Raw genomic sequence first — 16,054 nt, 5'->3', positions numbered from 1 at the left:
AGGAGCCTCTTAAAGAAGAAGTTACAGGTCTGTGAGAGCCAGAAATCTTGCTTGTTTGTAGGTGACCAAATACTTATTTTCCACCATAATTTTCAAATAAATTCATAAAAAATCCTACAATGTGATTTTCTGGAATTTCTTTTCTCATTTTGTCTGTCATAGTTGACGTGTACCTATGATGAAAATTACAGGCCTCTCTCATCTTTTTAAGTGGGAGAACTTGCACAATTGGTGGCTGACTAAATACTTTTTTCCCCCACTGTACTTGTCTGTTCTTGTTTTTCCCTTTCTCTGCTTCACCTTTTTTAAAACCTCAACCCTGTTGGCTTGAAATTCTCTCGATGACCGAGGGGGATGTTTGAGTTCCCTCCCTCGCTATGCACCCTCACTTCTGTACCTGGCCACCTGTTTGGAATTCTCTTGTCGTCATGTTCTCTCCTACGCCACACCCCTTGTCTCATAAGGCCACGGTATTGGTCCATCCCTTCCTTTGGGGGCGGGAGGAGGGTCTGAAGCCCTGAGCGGATTGGTTTTCAAACTCTGCCCTCTGTCGCGGTCAGGAGGTCTGCCAGACCAATGCGTTGCTGCAGACCGGACATGCTCTGACCTCGTTTCCACCACATAGATCAAAACCCTAAGGTCCTCTCTGAACTCACTTCAACACTTTGGGATTGGACCCTCTTTTAACTGTTCAATGGAAATGTAGTGTTGTCTTATGCCTGAAGCAATTTTTCTCAAAATATTTTTATTATATATTCTATATATATATATATACACACTACTGTTCAAACGTTTGGGGTCGCTTAGAAATGTCCTTGTTTTTGAAAGAAAAGCAATTTTTTTTTGTCCATTAAAATAACATCAGAGTTGCAAAGAAAAAGCCATATCTCAGACTGGCCAATAAAAATAAAAGATTAAGATGGGCAGTCTGAGATATGGCTTTTTCTTTGCAACTCTGCCTAGAAGGTCAGCATCCCGGAGTCGCTTCTTCACTGTTGACGTTGAGACTGGTGTTTTGCGGGTACTATTTAATGAAGCTGCCAGTTGAGGACCTGTGAGGCGTCTGTTTCTCAAACTAGACACACTAATGTATTTGTCCTCTTGCTCAGTTGTGCACCGGGGCCTCCCACTCCTCTTTCTGTTCTGGTTAGGGACAGTTTGCGCTGTTCTGTGAAGGGAGTAGTACACAGCGTTGTATGAGATCTTCAGTTTCTTGGCAATTTCTCGCATGGAATAGCCTTCATTCCTCAGAACAAGAATAGACTCACGAGTTTCAGAAGAAAGTTATAGACTGGCCATTTTGAGCCTGTAATCGAACCCACAATTGCTGATGCTCCAGATACTCAACTAGTCTCAAGAAGGCCAGTTGTATTGCTTCTTTAATCAGTACAACAGTTTTCAGCTGTGCTAACATAATTGCAAAAGGGTTTTCTAATGATCAATTAGCCTTTTAAAATAATAAACTTGGATTCGCAAACACAACATGCCATTGGAACACAGGACTGATGGTTGCTGATAATGGGCCTCTGTACGCCTATGTAGATATTCCATAAAAAATCAGCCGTTTCCAGCTACAATAGCCATTTACAACATTAACAATGTCTACACTGTATTTCTGATCAATTTGATATTTTAATGGACAAAACAATTGCTTTTGTTTTGAAAACAAGGACATTTCTAAGTGACCCCAACTTTTGAATGGTAGTGTATATATAAAGATGACAATAGCTGGGATAATTTAATAGCAATAGCTTGTAGTGAATGTGTACAGACTACATAGTTGAGATGTCTAGACGATTTATGAAAAAGGCCAGTAAAACAAAATGGAAAGGAGCGTTTTTTTCTTCTTCTGAAGACTCACATTATTAGACTCTTACATTGTGTAACGCAACCCCTGACCTAATTCTCACCTAGACCCACACTCCTGCTGCTGTGTGAAGGTCACTGGTTTCAGAAACTGGAGGCTTTAGTGTGTTTGTTTTCTGTCCTGTTTTAGACTTTTTGTTTGCACTGCTCCATAATGACAACAAAGACCGGTAGTCACAGCAATGGGAATTGGCAGGTGTAGTGTGTCCATAGATGGTGTCAATAGGACTGAAATGACGCTACTGCCATTTTAAACCTCTGTTTAAACACTGTTCGCTTTGTGTTGCAGCTTCGCAGCTCTTTACCATATTGGTCAAATTATGCAGAAAGCTAGCAGGCTGCTGAAATGTTATTGGTTGACTGTTCTCAAACAAAATGTCATGTTTTTTAGCGACACCTGTTCATGGGAAGAATTGTTTTGATATTACAGAAAATTGTCACTCAATATTTCTTAGAATGCAGATGGTTTTTTAAATCACTAAGTTTAAAGGACCTTATCAGGAATTTGGTAAACACTGAAAATGTTCAAACTCATCAATTTGAAATGAAAGAAGAAACAGACCTGTGCTTATAAAACAAAACAATAACTCATACCCCCCCCCCCCCCCCTTAAGCTTGGCAGTTAAGTGCAGGAACAGGCATAGCTTGTGTGTTAGGAGAAACATTTTGTTCTAGACGCCTACTGATAAAAGGCTTCTATACAAGTATGTGCATATTTTGCTAAGCTCATGTTCCATTTTATGAATCAACTTTTTCTCTGTAAAGGGGACACTGTGCTCAATAGAGCCCCACAGTGGAGGTGTCATAATACCCATAAAACCTAGCGGTCAAACGGAAATGGTTCCAATCGTTTTTCCACCATTCATTTTTCCCATAGGGGAAAAAACTTCAAATAAGGGCTGTGTTTTGTCTAGGCTTACCCTGGCGTGACGTTTTGATAACCACGTAAATCTCTCTCGGACAAGGTGACTTTTATCAATATATTTGGCTCTATTTACTCTTAGATTCGAAAATGGTAATTAGCATCAAAGAAGACATCATGCCAAACTACAAAGCCCTGCAAGCTCCTGCACATCATCTCTAGCTGACACCTTTGCTAACAGGTATTGTGTCAATTTAAAACTTGCTCAAGACAGTTCACAGAATTGTCAATTTTTAAAGTAATTTAGCCAATTTATTCATTACTACATTTAGCTAACATTAGCTAGTTCATCCAGAGATGTGTGGTATTTGTAGTTCTTTATGATAGCCTAATTAGAATTTCATTTTTTGGGGGTAAATACAGGCGAATATATTGATAAGTCACCTTGTCCGAGAGAGATTTACATGGTTATCAAAATGTCATTCCAGAGTAAGCCTACAAGAGAAACAGCCCTTATTTGAAGTATTAAAATCCCCTATGGGAAAAATGAATGGTGGAAAAACTATCGGAACCATTTCCCTGTTTGACCGCTAGGTTTTATGGGTATTATGACTCATACTGTGATAATCTATAGCGTGGCATGGTTGGTGTGTTATGGGAAAGTTATAAAGGCGGCAGGACGATACTCCACAATCCGGGTTTTATTTAAAGCGTAGTTTCTTACACTGAACTCAAACCGGTCGATAGGAAATGCATTTTTGTGTTCCTTTCTACACAAAAGGGACATTTTTTTTATATATAAAAAAAAACAACTAAAAGACATGATAAAACCAAATGTGGTGTTAAGTGAATTTTTCAAAATGTACAGTTTTTGTGACTTTACATTTGTTCCTTTCTATATTTTTAGGACCAATATAATTTTTAAGAGGTATTACAAGACCATGTGGTATCTTGGTGATGTAACACGTGTGCATCTGTAGAACGTACTGTTAGTTGAATAAAAACCAAGTCTAGTAAAGACTACACTCTGGAACTGTCCCTGGGTCCTCATTTCACTCTCCTTTTTTATTAAATCACAGAAGTAGGACATCCAATAAGTATTATGGAACCAGCAAGCTAGTACAGTAGCCTCAGCCTGAAATGAGGTGTAAGAGCAGAGCTGTACACCCATTCACAGACAAACCCCTATATACAGTGCATTCAGAAAGTATTCAGACCCCTTGGCTTTTTCCACGTTTTGTTACAATACAGCCTTATTCTAAAATACAATACCCCATAATGACAAAGCAAAAACAGGTTGTTAGAATTTTTTTCAAGTTTATTAGAAATAGAAAACTGAAATCACATTTACATAAGTATTCAAACCCTCAGTACTTTGTTGAAGCCAATTTGGCAGTGATTACAGCCTCGAGTCTTCTTGGGTATGATGCTACAAGCTTGGCACACCTGTATTTGGGGAGTTTCTCCCATTCTTCTCTGAAGATCCTCTCAAGCGCTGTCAGGTTGGATGGGGAGTGCTGCTGCAGCTACTTTCAGGTCTCCAGAGATATTAAATCGGGTTCAAGTCCGGGCTCTGGCTGGGCCACTCAAGGACATTGAGACTTGTCCCGAAGCCACTCCTGCATTGTCTTGGCTGTGCGCTTTGGGTCGTTGTCCTGTTGGAAGGTGAACCTTCGCCCCCAGAAGGACAACCATCTCTGCAGTACTCCACCAATCAGGCCTTTATGGTAGAGTGGCCAGACAGAAGCCACTCCTCAGTAAAAGGCACATGACAGCCTGCTTGGAGTTTGCCAAAAGGCACCTAAAGACTCTCAGACCATGAGAAACAAGATTGAACTCTTTGGCCTGAATGCCAAGCGTCACGTCTGGAGGGAACATGGCACCATTCCTACGGTGAAGCATGGTGGTGGCAGCATCATGCTGTGGGGATGTTTTTCAGCGGCAGGGACTGGGGAGACTAGTCAGGATCGAGTGAAAGATGAACGGAGAAAAATACAGAGAGATACTTGATGGAAATCTGCTCCAAAGCGCTCAGGACCTTCATAAAGGGTCTGAATACTTATGTTAATGTGTTATTTCAGCTTTTTGTTTTTTTATACATTTGCAAAAATTTCTAAAACCTGTTTTTGCTTTGTCATTATGGGGTATTGTGTGTAGATTGATGAGGGAAAAAAACGATGTAATCATTTTTAGAATATGGCTGTAACGTAACAAAATGTGGAAAAAGTCAAGGGGTCTGAATACTTTCCGAATGCACTGTATGTGCTGATCATTTAGAGGTTTATGCTATAGCAGAGGGAGATAACAGCATAACCCTTCAGACACTTCCTTCTGACACTATCCATGAGCTCTCTATTCTGGGATATGATAGATGGTCTCCCTCTCTCATATCCCTTAGCTGGCACTTTTGGAGCGGTTTTAGTGGCAACCAGTTTGTGGTCTGAGTGGGGTTTTGTGTGTGTGCATGGTTGTGTGTGTGTGTGGTTGTGTCAGCACTCTGGGTGGAGGGGGCTGAAAACTCCCCATGCCAGCGGGTTCCACTGCTCCCCCCACCCATGCTGCCCCACACAGGGGGGCTTAGCTCCACAAAAGGGGGTATAACAGCGCCGGTGGTTGGGGGTAATCCACCCCATAATGGGGCATGCTAATGCACCCCACAACCAGTTCATTCTGGACCGGGTCTGCTACAGAGTGGGCCCCTGAGGCCTAGGGGGCTTCTCTTGGCCATTGCCCTTCTCCGGTCCCCTCAAATCCCACAAACACCCCTCTATCACCCAGGCCCCCACCACTCACCCACTGGGTAGAGGTTATTTACATTTACATTTTAGTCATTTAGCAGACGCTCTTATCCAGAGCAACTTACAGTTAGTTAGTGATTACATTTCTTTTTTTATACTGGAATCGAACCCACAACCCTGGCGTTGCAAACGCCATGCTCTATCAACTGAGCTACATCCCTGCCAGCCATTCCCTCCCCTACCCTGGGCCAATTGTGCGCCGCCCATGAGTCTCCCGGTCGCGGCCGGCTGCGACAGAGCCTGGATTCGAACCAGGATCTCTAGTGGCACAGTTAGCACTGCAATGCAGTGCCTTAGACCACTGCGCCACTCAGGAGCCACTTAGTGTCATCATCTTGGCATAATTTAAGCCTGATCTATTTGATTAATGACTTCCAATCAAAACTATCACACAGCCTGTTGCACACGTCAGAACTTGAGATTCATGACTTTTTTGGTTCATATCTTCACTTTATTGCAAGGTTAGTGTTTATAGAATGGTTATCAAATAACCAATAACAAGGTAAATACATAGTGCATATTGTTAAAACACAGGAACTCTGTGTATTTCTTTAGGGAGGATCTTCACAGTGGTGATGTTTGTTTCATATCAAAGAGAATGAGAAAAAACATATTCTGAGCCAGCATCACAATAGGCGCCATGGCAACTGCATCACGAAAGAGACTGTCTCCATGGCGATTCGAACGGTAGATTGATGGAAGAGGGGTGGGAGGAGAGGAGAGGAGAGGAGTAGATGCCATGGTGAGTGGGAGATTAACAGTTTAGATATTAGATAATTGAAGATAAACTTTAGATTCGATAGAATCGTTTGGCCCTATAAATCCCAGTAAGGTGTTCTGTTGTTTTTCCGTGTGGAAGGACCATGACGTCATGATCAAACTTTCACTTTCCTTCAGTCAGATACCCCTGCACTCATCTCTCAATCACTGCAGTCTCTCTATCGTTCTGGCTCTCTGACTCTTTTTCTCTAAACCAACATGATAACATTGTTACAACTATCAAAATGTTTACATTTTAGTCATTTAGGGCAGACACTCTTATCCAGAGCGACTTACAGGAGCAATTAGGGTTAAGTGCCTTGCTCAAGGGCACATTGACAGATTTTTCACCTAGTTGGCTCAGGGATTCTCCCTCAAAGTGATCAAGACAAAGGAGATGGTTGTGGACTACAGGAAAAGAAGGACCGAGCACACCCCCATTCTCATCAACAGGGCTGTAGTGTAGCAGGTTGAGAGCTTCAAGTTCCTTGGTGTCCACATCACCAACAAACTATCATGCTCCAAACACACCAAGACAGTCATGAAGAGGGCACGACAAAGCCTATTCCCCCTCAGGAGACTTGGCATGGGTCCTCAGATCCTCAAAAAGTTATACAGCTGCACCATAGAGAGCATCCTGACTGGTTGCATCACTGCCTGGTATGGCAACTGCTCGGCCTCCGATCGCAAGGCACTACAGAGGGTAGTGCGTACGGCCCAATACATCACTGGGGCCAGGCTTCCTGCCATCCAGGACCTCTATACCAGGCGGTGTCAGAGGAAGGCCCTAAAAATTGTCTAAGACTCCAGCCACCCTAGTCACAGACTGTTCTCTCTGCTACCGCACGGCAAGCGGTACCGGAGCGCCAAGTCTAGGTCCAAAAGGCTTCTTAACAGCTCCTACCCCCAAGCCATAAGACTCCTGAACAGCTAATCAAATGGCTACCCGGACTATCTTTAACACTTCTGCTACTCTCTCTTTATTATCTATGCATAGTCACTTTAACTATACCTACATGTACATATTACCTCAATTACCTCGACTAACCGGTGCCCCCGCACATTGACACCGGTACCCCCTGTATGTAGCCTCGCTACTGTTATTTTTACTGTTATTTTACTGCTTTTATTTATTACTTATCTATTGTTTACATAACACTTATTTTTCTTAAAACTGCATTGTTGGTTAAGGGCTTGTAAGTAAGCATTTCACTGTTGTATTCGGCGCATGTGACAAATAAAATTTGATTTGATTTGAACCAGCAACCTTTCAGTTACTGGCCCAACGCTCTTAACCGCTAGGCTACCTGCCACCCAATCATTCCAAAATGTCTTGATTACAATATATGTGATAGATTGACCTTGTGGTTGGATCCAGTCAAACTGCACCCAGTAGCTGATCAATTCATCCTACAATGTGGATGCTGTATTTGTGTTAGGTAATGATATGGCCTGTTAATGATATGGCTGCCCTGTCTCTCTCCATCTCCACTCAGTAATGGGCCTCTTCTCAGGGTAATTGACATGAAAACGAGTCCGAGGAGCTATGATGTGTGCCAGGTGCTCAGGACACTCCAGCTGAGCTCAGACCAGGAGGAGAAGTCCCCGGCTGGGGAACATGTCCTCATACTGAGAAGGGGGAGTGCAAATGATGACCAAACACACTTGAGCAATCACTATGAAGGGGGAGGAGGCAGAACAGAGAGAAGGATCCCACAGATCGACAGACGGACAGACAGAAAGGATAACTACGCACTCTACCTGTTCAACATTACAATGTGTGAGGTGAATATTTTTTTTTCAATGCTGCAGACATTTTTTGGTACCCTTCCCCAGATCTGTGCCTCGAGGCAATCCTGTCTCGGAGGTCTACGGACAATTCCTTCGACCTCACGGCTTGGTTTTTGCTCTGGCATGCACTGTCAACTGTGGGACCTTTTATATAGACAGGTGTGTGCCTTTCCAAATCATGTCCAATCAATTGAATTTACCACAGTTGGACTCCAATCAAGTTGTAGAAACAGCTTAAGGAAGATCAATGGAAACAGGATGCACCTGAGCTTAATTTCGAGTCTCATAGCAAAGGGTCTGAATACTTATGTAAATAAGGTATTATTATTATATATATATTTTAAACATTTCTAAAAACCTGTTTTCGCTTTGTCGTTATGGGTTATTGTGTGTAGATTGCTAAAAATAATAATAATATTTAATCCATTTTAGAATAAGGCTGTAACGTAACAAAATGTTGAAAAAGTCAAGGGGTCTGAATACTTTCCGAAGGCATAGGATAAATGCAATAATATACAATTATATACAATATGATCATATAATGATAAAGATTTCAAATTACATGTGAAAGTGTATACACACTCAGACACACAAAGTAAAATTGTACATACATTACACACTGAACAAAAATATGAATTCAGCATGCAACAATTTCAAAGATTTTACTGAGTTACAGTTCATGTAAGGAAATCAGTCAATATAAATAAATTCATTAGGCCCTAATCTATGGATGTCACATGACTGGGCAGGGGTGCAGCCATGGGTTGGCCTGGGAGGGCATACGCCTACCCACTTGGGAGCCAGGCCCACCCACTGGGGAGCCAGGCCAAGCCAATCAAAATTAGTTTTTCCCCACAAATGTGCTTTATTACAGACAGAAATAACTCCTCAGCATATACTCCTAGGCCCTAATCTATGGATTTCACATGACTGGGCAGGGGTGCTGAAATGAACATTCAACAGCTCTGGTAGACATTCCTACAGTCAGCATGCCAATTGCATGCTCCCTCAACTTGAGACATCTGTGGCATTGTGTTTTATGACAAAACGGCACATTTTAGAGTGGCCTTTTATTGTCCCCAGCACAAGCACAAGCATTTTCATGCTGTTTAATCAGCTTCTTGATATGCCACACCTGTCAGGATGATGGATTATCTTGGCAAAGGAGAAATGCTCACTAACAGAGATGTAAACAAATTTGTGCACAAAATTTGAGAGAAATAAGCTTTTTGTTCAGCTCATGAAACATGGGACCAACACTTTACATTTTGTGTTTATATTTTTGTTCATTATAGATATATATAGTTAAATATACTTGTAGATAAATATATATATTAGTTAAATGAAAATGATCAGTATTTGGTGCTGACGTATTGGTGCATAGTTGATTTTGTTCAATATATATTTGTTACACAATTGTAAGTATTCAGTGATGTAATACTAATTTATGCAGAAATATGATATATAACCCAACAACTACTCAAAGAAATTTCATTTTTGTAACACAAAATCCTTTATTTATGTATTTCTTTATTTTAGCATTACTCACCCTGTCTGTGAATGCTTTGAAATGCTAAAAAGGCCTACCCTAATCATTGACACACTCACACAGGCCATTACCTCTGGCATCTCCATGTATCTGAGGGTCCCTCACCTCAAAGCTCGCAATTCTGCTATTAACTGTCAAATAGGTCCTCAGACCAGAGCCCTCTAATGACACAGGTGTAAATAGGTTGTGGGATCAGTACGGTTGCTAAAGTCCGGGAACTTTAAATAAATTCCCTATTTTTCCAGAAATCCTGGTTGGAGAATTCTCGATTTCCTACTTATTCCTTCCTGATTCTAGGAATCCTCCAACCAAGATTTTGGGAAACGAGGGAATTTAATTAAATAGGTTGTTGCCTTTCACAGACTCACTCCCTACCCCTCTAAATAGGTTGTAGGATCAACCTTTCACAGACTTACTCCCTACTCCCTCTAAATAGGTTGTAGGATCAGCCTTTCACAGACTCACTCACTTGCTCCTGGTTCGCCGTTGATAATGGCAGTCCCTGGCCGTGACACCACTCTCCGAGGTTGTATCAGAGGAGTTGGGATATGCAAAAAACACACTTCCAATTCACACATGCGTATTAATACACACTTGTATGTATGTGAAATAGGACAAATATAAGCACCAAATATATTATGTTAGTGAAAATTGCTATGCATGTTTCGTTGCAATTCTTTTTATTTTCATGTTTGTGTTGATAGTATAAAGCTATGAATGTTGTAGAATAAACACTTCGCAATCATTATTGAAACATCATTAACATTTGTGCACACACACAGTTGTGTGTGCGTAAACACACAGATACACTCACTCAAATGCGTGTGCACACACACCGTCTCATGCACACTCATACGTATGCACCTTCGCCTTCAAACACATGTGTATCTGCTCTTTCATCTATACACACACATACACACACACTCTCACTCTCACTTACACACACCCTAACAAACAATAGAAAATAACTGCCTTGTGCTACCAGCATTTTGCATTGTGTGTTTTTTCTATGTATTAAAGGGAGTTAAAATGGTCCGCTCAGCGTTCTCCATTCATGGCCCACTGCCCAGTGACGGCTCTGGACTGGTCAGCGCGATGCTCCAGCGTTGGAGCTCAATAACCCCCGTTTCCCCTTTCCCCCGCCACAGTCCTACTCTGTCCCTCCCTTTTTCCCCAGCCCCATACATGGATTGTTCAGGGCTTTGGCTGCTAGCGGGCAACCCTGCCTCCTGCCTCTCACCCCTCATGCCTGGCCCACATACACCCTCATACACAATACAAACCTCTGCCTAATAAATTATCCACTGAGCAGCCCAGCACCTCCTAGAACACTGGCCCAGAATGAGCGAGAGAGTGAGAGAGAGAGTGAGAGAGAGAGTGAGAGAGAGAGAGAGCGAGAGCGAGAGAGGTGTCTAAATTATATACTGTTTCGGCAGGGCTGCCCCTTACGTTGCTGATATTTGTAGTTCACAACTTAAACATTTATTTAGTTAAGTTTTGAAATGTATTTGTTTTCCACCACTTTGCAGCAGTAGTCAACGTTTATATGTAAATATGCATGCCTCTGTACTGTGCTTTGGGTGTCAATGTCAAGTTCATTGCCTTAAAGAAGTGCCCTACACTTGTATGTTATGCAGACATCTAAGGTCCCCATGTCATGCGCCCAGCTTCAATGTTTTGCTCATAGCCCTTAAGTAGTGCTTATAACCACTTATGTATGCTTAATACCTCTGTCAATAACACTGTTGGGATTTGAGGTCAGTGAATAAATGCACTGCTGAGTGTGAGTGCAGTACCTCTGCCCAGTGGATATTACAGACCAGACCGACATATAGAAATGATAATAATCTAGAGCTGATAATGTAAATAATTTATGTTTGCACAAAACATGTCAGTTGTGAATGATAACTACAAACATGTTTCTAAAAACCAAGCAGTTCCACTGTTCACATGTGGCACACATGCTCGATGCTAAGACAATAGTTTCACAATGTCAGGCATTTCTATGCACGAGTCAATTCCGCACACTGTTGGCTTAAAGCTCTTCTGTCTAGGGCCCCCCTTGGATCACTGTGTTTGTGTGTGTGTGTGTGTGTGTGTGTGTTCGCCGCCATCAGCACTTGTTCCCATGGTTATCATGGTTATGATGTGTCAACAGATAACATACAGTGCATATGGCACTATGAGACTAGACAAACTCCTCTCATCACTTCTGTGGGGTTGATATTCATCCCTAGTTCTTATACTCACCCAGTCACTTGCTCTTTCTTGATTCCCTCCTCCCTCTCGTGTCACTCTCACCCTTTTCTCTTCCTCTCTCTTCTGTTGTGGTGGGCAACAAAGGGGTTAAGTGTATTTGATTTGGACCATCCTGTGTGTCCGCCCCCTTGGATTATGGCGTCACTTGGGGCCCCTGGGGGGGGGGGTTATAAAGCCCCCGGTGGGCCCTCTCCCCTCCGTCAGAGGCTAAAACGTCCACAGGACACTCTGTCTATCCCTGTCTCTACTCTAGAACCACTCATCTAGCATCAATGCACATCTCCTCTTGACAACTATTCTGAGACACACACACACCTATGTCGCTACAACAGGCGGCCAGTGGAGGCAAGCTAGCACAGCTGAGTTGATGTTTGACTGCCTTCGCGCCAACTCCAGATCGTCCGTAGCTTAGAGCTAGATCTGTCTGGTGGATTCCTCTGTGAACTTTTTTGACTGTTTGTCTTCCAACTGATTGGCTAAGTAAGACAGCGTTTGGGTCAGCCCAGCTAGGTGACCTCCAAAGGGATTTTTAAAAAATATTTCCTTTACAGTGCAAAACAAGTAACTTTTCAAAAGGTACACGCTTACCTTTTCTAGATTCACCCTGACAACTTTTTTTTCTCCAAGAACGTTTTCTGGTACGAGGAGCGTCCAGTGAACAGCCAGCATGTGGGAGTTCCGGTCCATGACGTTTTGGCGGGCGGTCTTCGCCGAGTTCTTCGGGACCATGTTCTTTGTGTTTTTCGGCATGGGCGCCGCGCTGCGCTGGACAACCGGGCCTAACCACGTTTTGCATGTGGCGCTGTGCTTCGGCTTGGCGGCTGCCACCATGATCCAGTCCATCGGTCACATCAGTGGCGGCCACATTAACCCGGCCGTCACCTTCGCCTACCTGGTGGGTTCCCAGATGTCCCTGTTCCGCGCCTTTTTCTACTGGGCTGCCCAGGTCCTGGGGGCCGTGGCTGGGGCCGCCGTGCTCTATGGGGTCACCCCCAACAACATGAGGGGCAACATGGCTCTCAACACGGTAAGGCACCACCCACCCACCAAGTGCACATCTCAAATGGCACTGGGCCTATTCCCTTTATGGAGCATTATATGGGAACTAAGGGGACATTATTGACCCATATCAGCTCAAAGCAGAAAATAAATAAATTGGTAGGCTTCTTAATGTTAATGGAGATTTAGAATGGGTAGAGATGAACAGGGATTAGGGAATCATCATGGAACCTACTGGTAACTACAGTTTCTACGGTACAATGACCACAATCTCACTGAGGCCATAGTGGTGAGGCCCCTGAATGTTTTACAGTTTGAGTCGATATGTGTTGCATCATTGATTGATTCATTGCTGTCATGTCCTGTTACAGGCCTTTAAAACCGAATTGCAAAGCCACAACTAATTGTACAAATAATATACACTTTACTAGAAAGAGGACACACTTATTTTACAAAGTAAGTTGTTCACAAAGGACCTCAAGTCTGATGCATTTTTTCTCCTCTGGCCGTCTACAGCTGCAGCCTGGTATCAGCCTGGGCATGGGCACCACAGTGGAGGTGTTCCTGACCATGCAGCTGGTGATATGTATCTTTGCCGTGACAGATGAGAGGAGGAACGGACGCATGGGCTCTGCTGCCCTGTCCATCGGCTTCGCTGTCACCATCGGACACCTCGTGGGGGTGAGCAACACAACACACACTTACACACACTGGTAGGAGAAAACACACGCAATGCCCAAAACACTTCTACCCTAATAGTGTAACACACACAAAAACAGACTTGCATTGTGTACAACAGAAACAGACTGTATTCTGAACGCCCTGTTATCCTTCTCTGCTGTAGATGTACTACACCGGTGCTGGAATGAACCCTGCTAGGTCTTTCGCCCCCGCTGTGCTCTTCAGGAACTTTGTAAACCACTGGGTAAGAAACACACAGTCATACATCATATAACGTAGAATTTGAAATACTTTTTACAAATATCTAATAATCGAATCACAATGGCGGATTCATAATGTAGCTAATACCAACCTCTATCAGTGACAACATTACAAGTTGCTTGTGCCATATCTTCATGATAACCTTTGTGTGTGTGTGTGTGTGTTGTTTCAGGTGTACTGGGTGGGTCCCATGATAGGAGGTGCTATGGGAGCTCTTCTGTACGATTTCATGCTGTTCCCCCGTATGCGCGGTCTGTCTGAGCGCCTGGCCACACTGAAGGGCAGCCAACCACCCGAGACGGAGACCCAGCAGGACACCCGCGGGGAGCCAATCGAGCTCAAGACGCAAGCCCTATAAACCTGCCCATGTCTGGGGACAAGGGACGAGGGACAGGCCCTGTGTCCGCCAACCCCCACACTGCCCCCATCCCATCCCATGAACAAGTATACAGTCACTCTCACTGACTCACTAACTAACACACAGGCACATGCAGATTCAGACATATATTGATGCGCAAACTGTACTCACACACAGACACAGACAGGTTCACAACCTTCAACCTCAACATTCAACGAGACTCCTCTCCCTCCAACCTCACTCAGTATCCTGAACTGGACATGATGTTTGATAGAGGTGACCAGTGCCTGCTCCAACAGTCCCACTACCTCCCCTCTCCTCCCCTCTTCTCCCCTCTCCTCCTCCTCCTCCACACCAAGTCTTCCCCTCACACACAGACTGAAGGACCTGACCTGTCAGCACAGAAGCATGTGAACCCTGTGTCTAGGGAAACTAGGAGAGGGGGATGCAGGTGGGGGGTGAGGGCAGGGTGAGGAGGAGGTATAGGTGGGTATGTAAGTATGGGTGGGGTAAGAGGTAAGGGTATAGGATAGAGGGTTGGGGTTTTGGGTGTAGATTGGGTAAAGGGGTTGGGGTGAGGATAGAGGGGCAACACTCCAGGTTTTTAGTTGTATAGAGTTGAGTTAGACCAATGAAGATGGGCATGCGTTTTCATTATTTATCAGATTTTATCTGTACATTTTTTCAGGTTCATTTTGTTTTCTGCACTTCAGACACAAGACATGGATGTATGATACCATTTGATTTTACCAGGGTTTAATTTTTCAAATCACTTCATTTCATCTGTGTGTGTGTGAGTGTGGGTGCTTCTACAGTATGTGTGTGAGTGAGTGAGTGAGTGAGTGAGTGAGTGAGTGAGTGAGTGAGTGAGTGAGTGAGTGAGTGAGTGCGTGCGTGCGTACATGTGCCTGTATGTGTGTGAGTGTGTTTGCCAGTGAGTGTATGTGTGTGAGTGTGTTTGCCAGTGAGTGTATGTGTTTGAGTGTGTTTGCCAGTGAGTGTATGTGTGTGAGTGTGTTTGCCAGTGAGTGTATGTGTGTGTGATCGAGTTCACAGATACAGTACTTTTTATTTATTTTGTTTTATTTTTATTACTCTTCTGTTTGTATAATTATTATTTTCATAGCGTTATCAGTTTTTAAGAGATTATCATTTTTCCTCCCCTCACTGTGGTATTTGCTATGATATTCATTTTTACACAAACCATCTGCTTTTGTGTTCAGAAAAAAAAAACACAATCCAAAGGAAATGTTGTGTCCCAGACTGGACTGATTCTGTTCACTGCTAAATGGCTGTGTAAGCTTTTCATTGAGTCTCCTTTTATGATTTGATCCTTAATGGGAGCACAAAGCTGTTTAAACCATATTTAAATTAAAATAAACACAAAAACTTGATACAAAATGTGTGCCATCATGTTTCGTTTACTCCATTATACTAGCATGGCAATCAGTGCGCTGCTTTGCTTATGTTGCATTGACTTGCAGTAAATGGGAATGACCACAAGGTGATACTACACATTTTCTGGCTGCTGAGTTGTCACACCATGAATGATAGAGGCCTCTCGTGGCAAAAGGCTGTTTTAGCATGGGCAGCTTCCACCATGCTTCCTCCATTTTAAAGTAGTCAACTGGGTGGGGATTCCTATGGGTTGTAGCCTCAATGGCGCTGCCCATGCTGTCACAGATGCTAGAATGGCACAGATAGAAAGATGAGTCCTCTATATATCTCTATTTATCTCTATGTGTCACACATAGCAGAACTACAGTAGACTTGATTGTCCGTGGCTCAACAACTCATGGGCAGGGTTCACCAGAACAATAAACAAATGTACCATGGTTCAGGTATGGGGTGTAGAAGATAGGGAAGGAGGG

At 43.3% G+C, this 16,054-nt stretch overlaps 1 protein-coding gene across 1 annotated transcript; it reads left to right on the top strand.

The window, feature by feature from the left end:
* Nucleotides 1–12,551: 12,551 nt before the first annotated feature.
* On the top strand, nucleotides 12,552–14,183 carry LOC311150128 (lens fiber major intrinsic protein-like; the record flags this gene model as incomplete). Its single annotated transcript, XM_084187427.1, has 4 exons — nucleotides 12,552–12,911; nucleotides 13,400–13,564; nucleotides 13,728–13,808; nucleotides 13,998–14,183. 4 exons carry the CDS (start codon nucleotides 12,552–12,554, stop codon nucleotides 14,181–14,183), a joined length of 792 nt encoding a protein of 263 aa, XP_084043553.1.
* Nucleotides 14,184–16,054: the final 1,871 nt, after the last annotated feature.

The sequence above is a fragment of the Coregonus lavaretus genome (assembly GCF_964263955.1).
Source record: "Coregonus lavaretus genome assembly, chromosome: 22".
In the NCBI taxonomy this organism is placed as follows: Eukaryota; Metazoa; Chordata; class Actinopteri; order Salmoniformes; family Salmonidae; genus Coregonus; species Coregonus lavaretus.
This window is presented reverse-complemented; position numbering and strand designations above follow the sequence as displayed.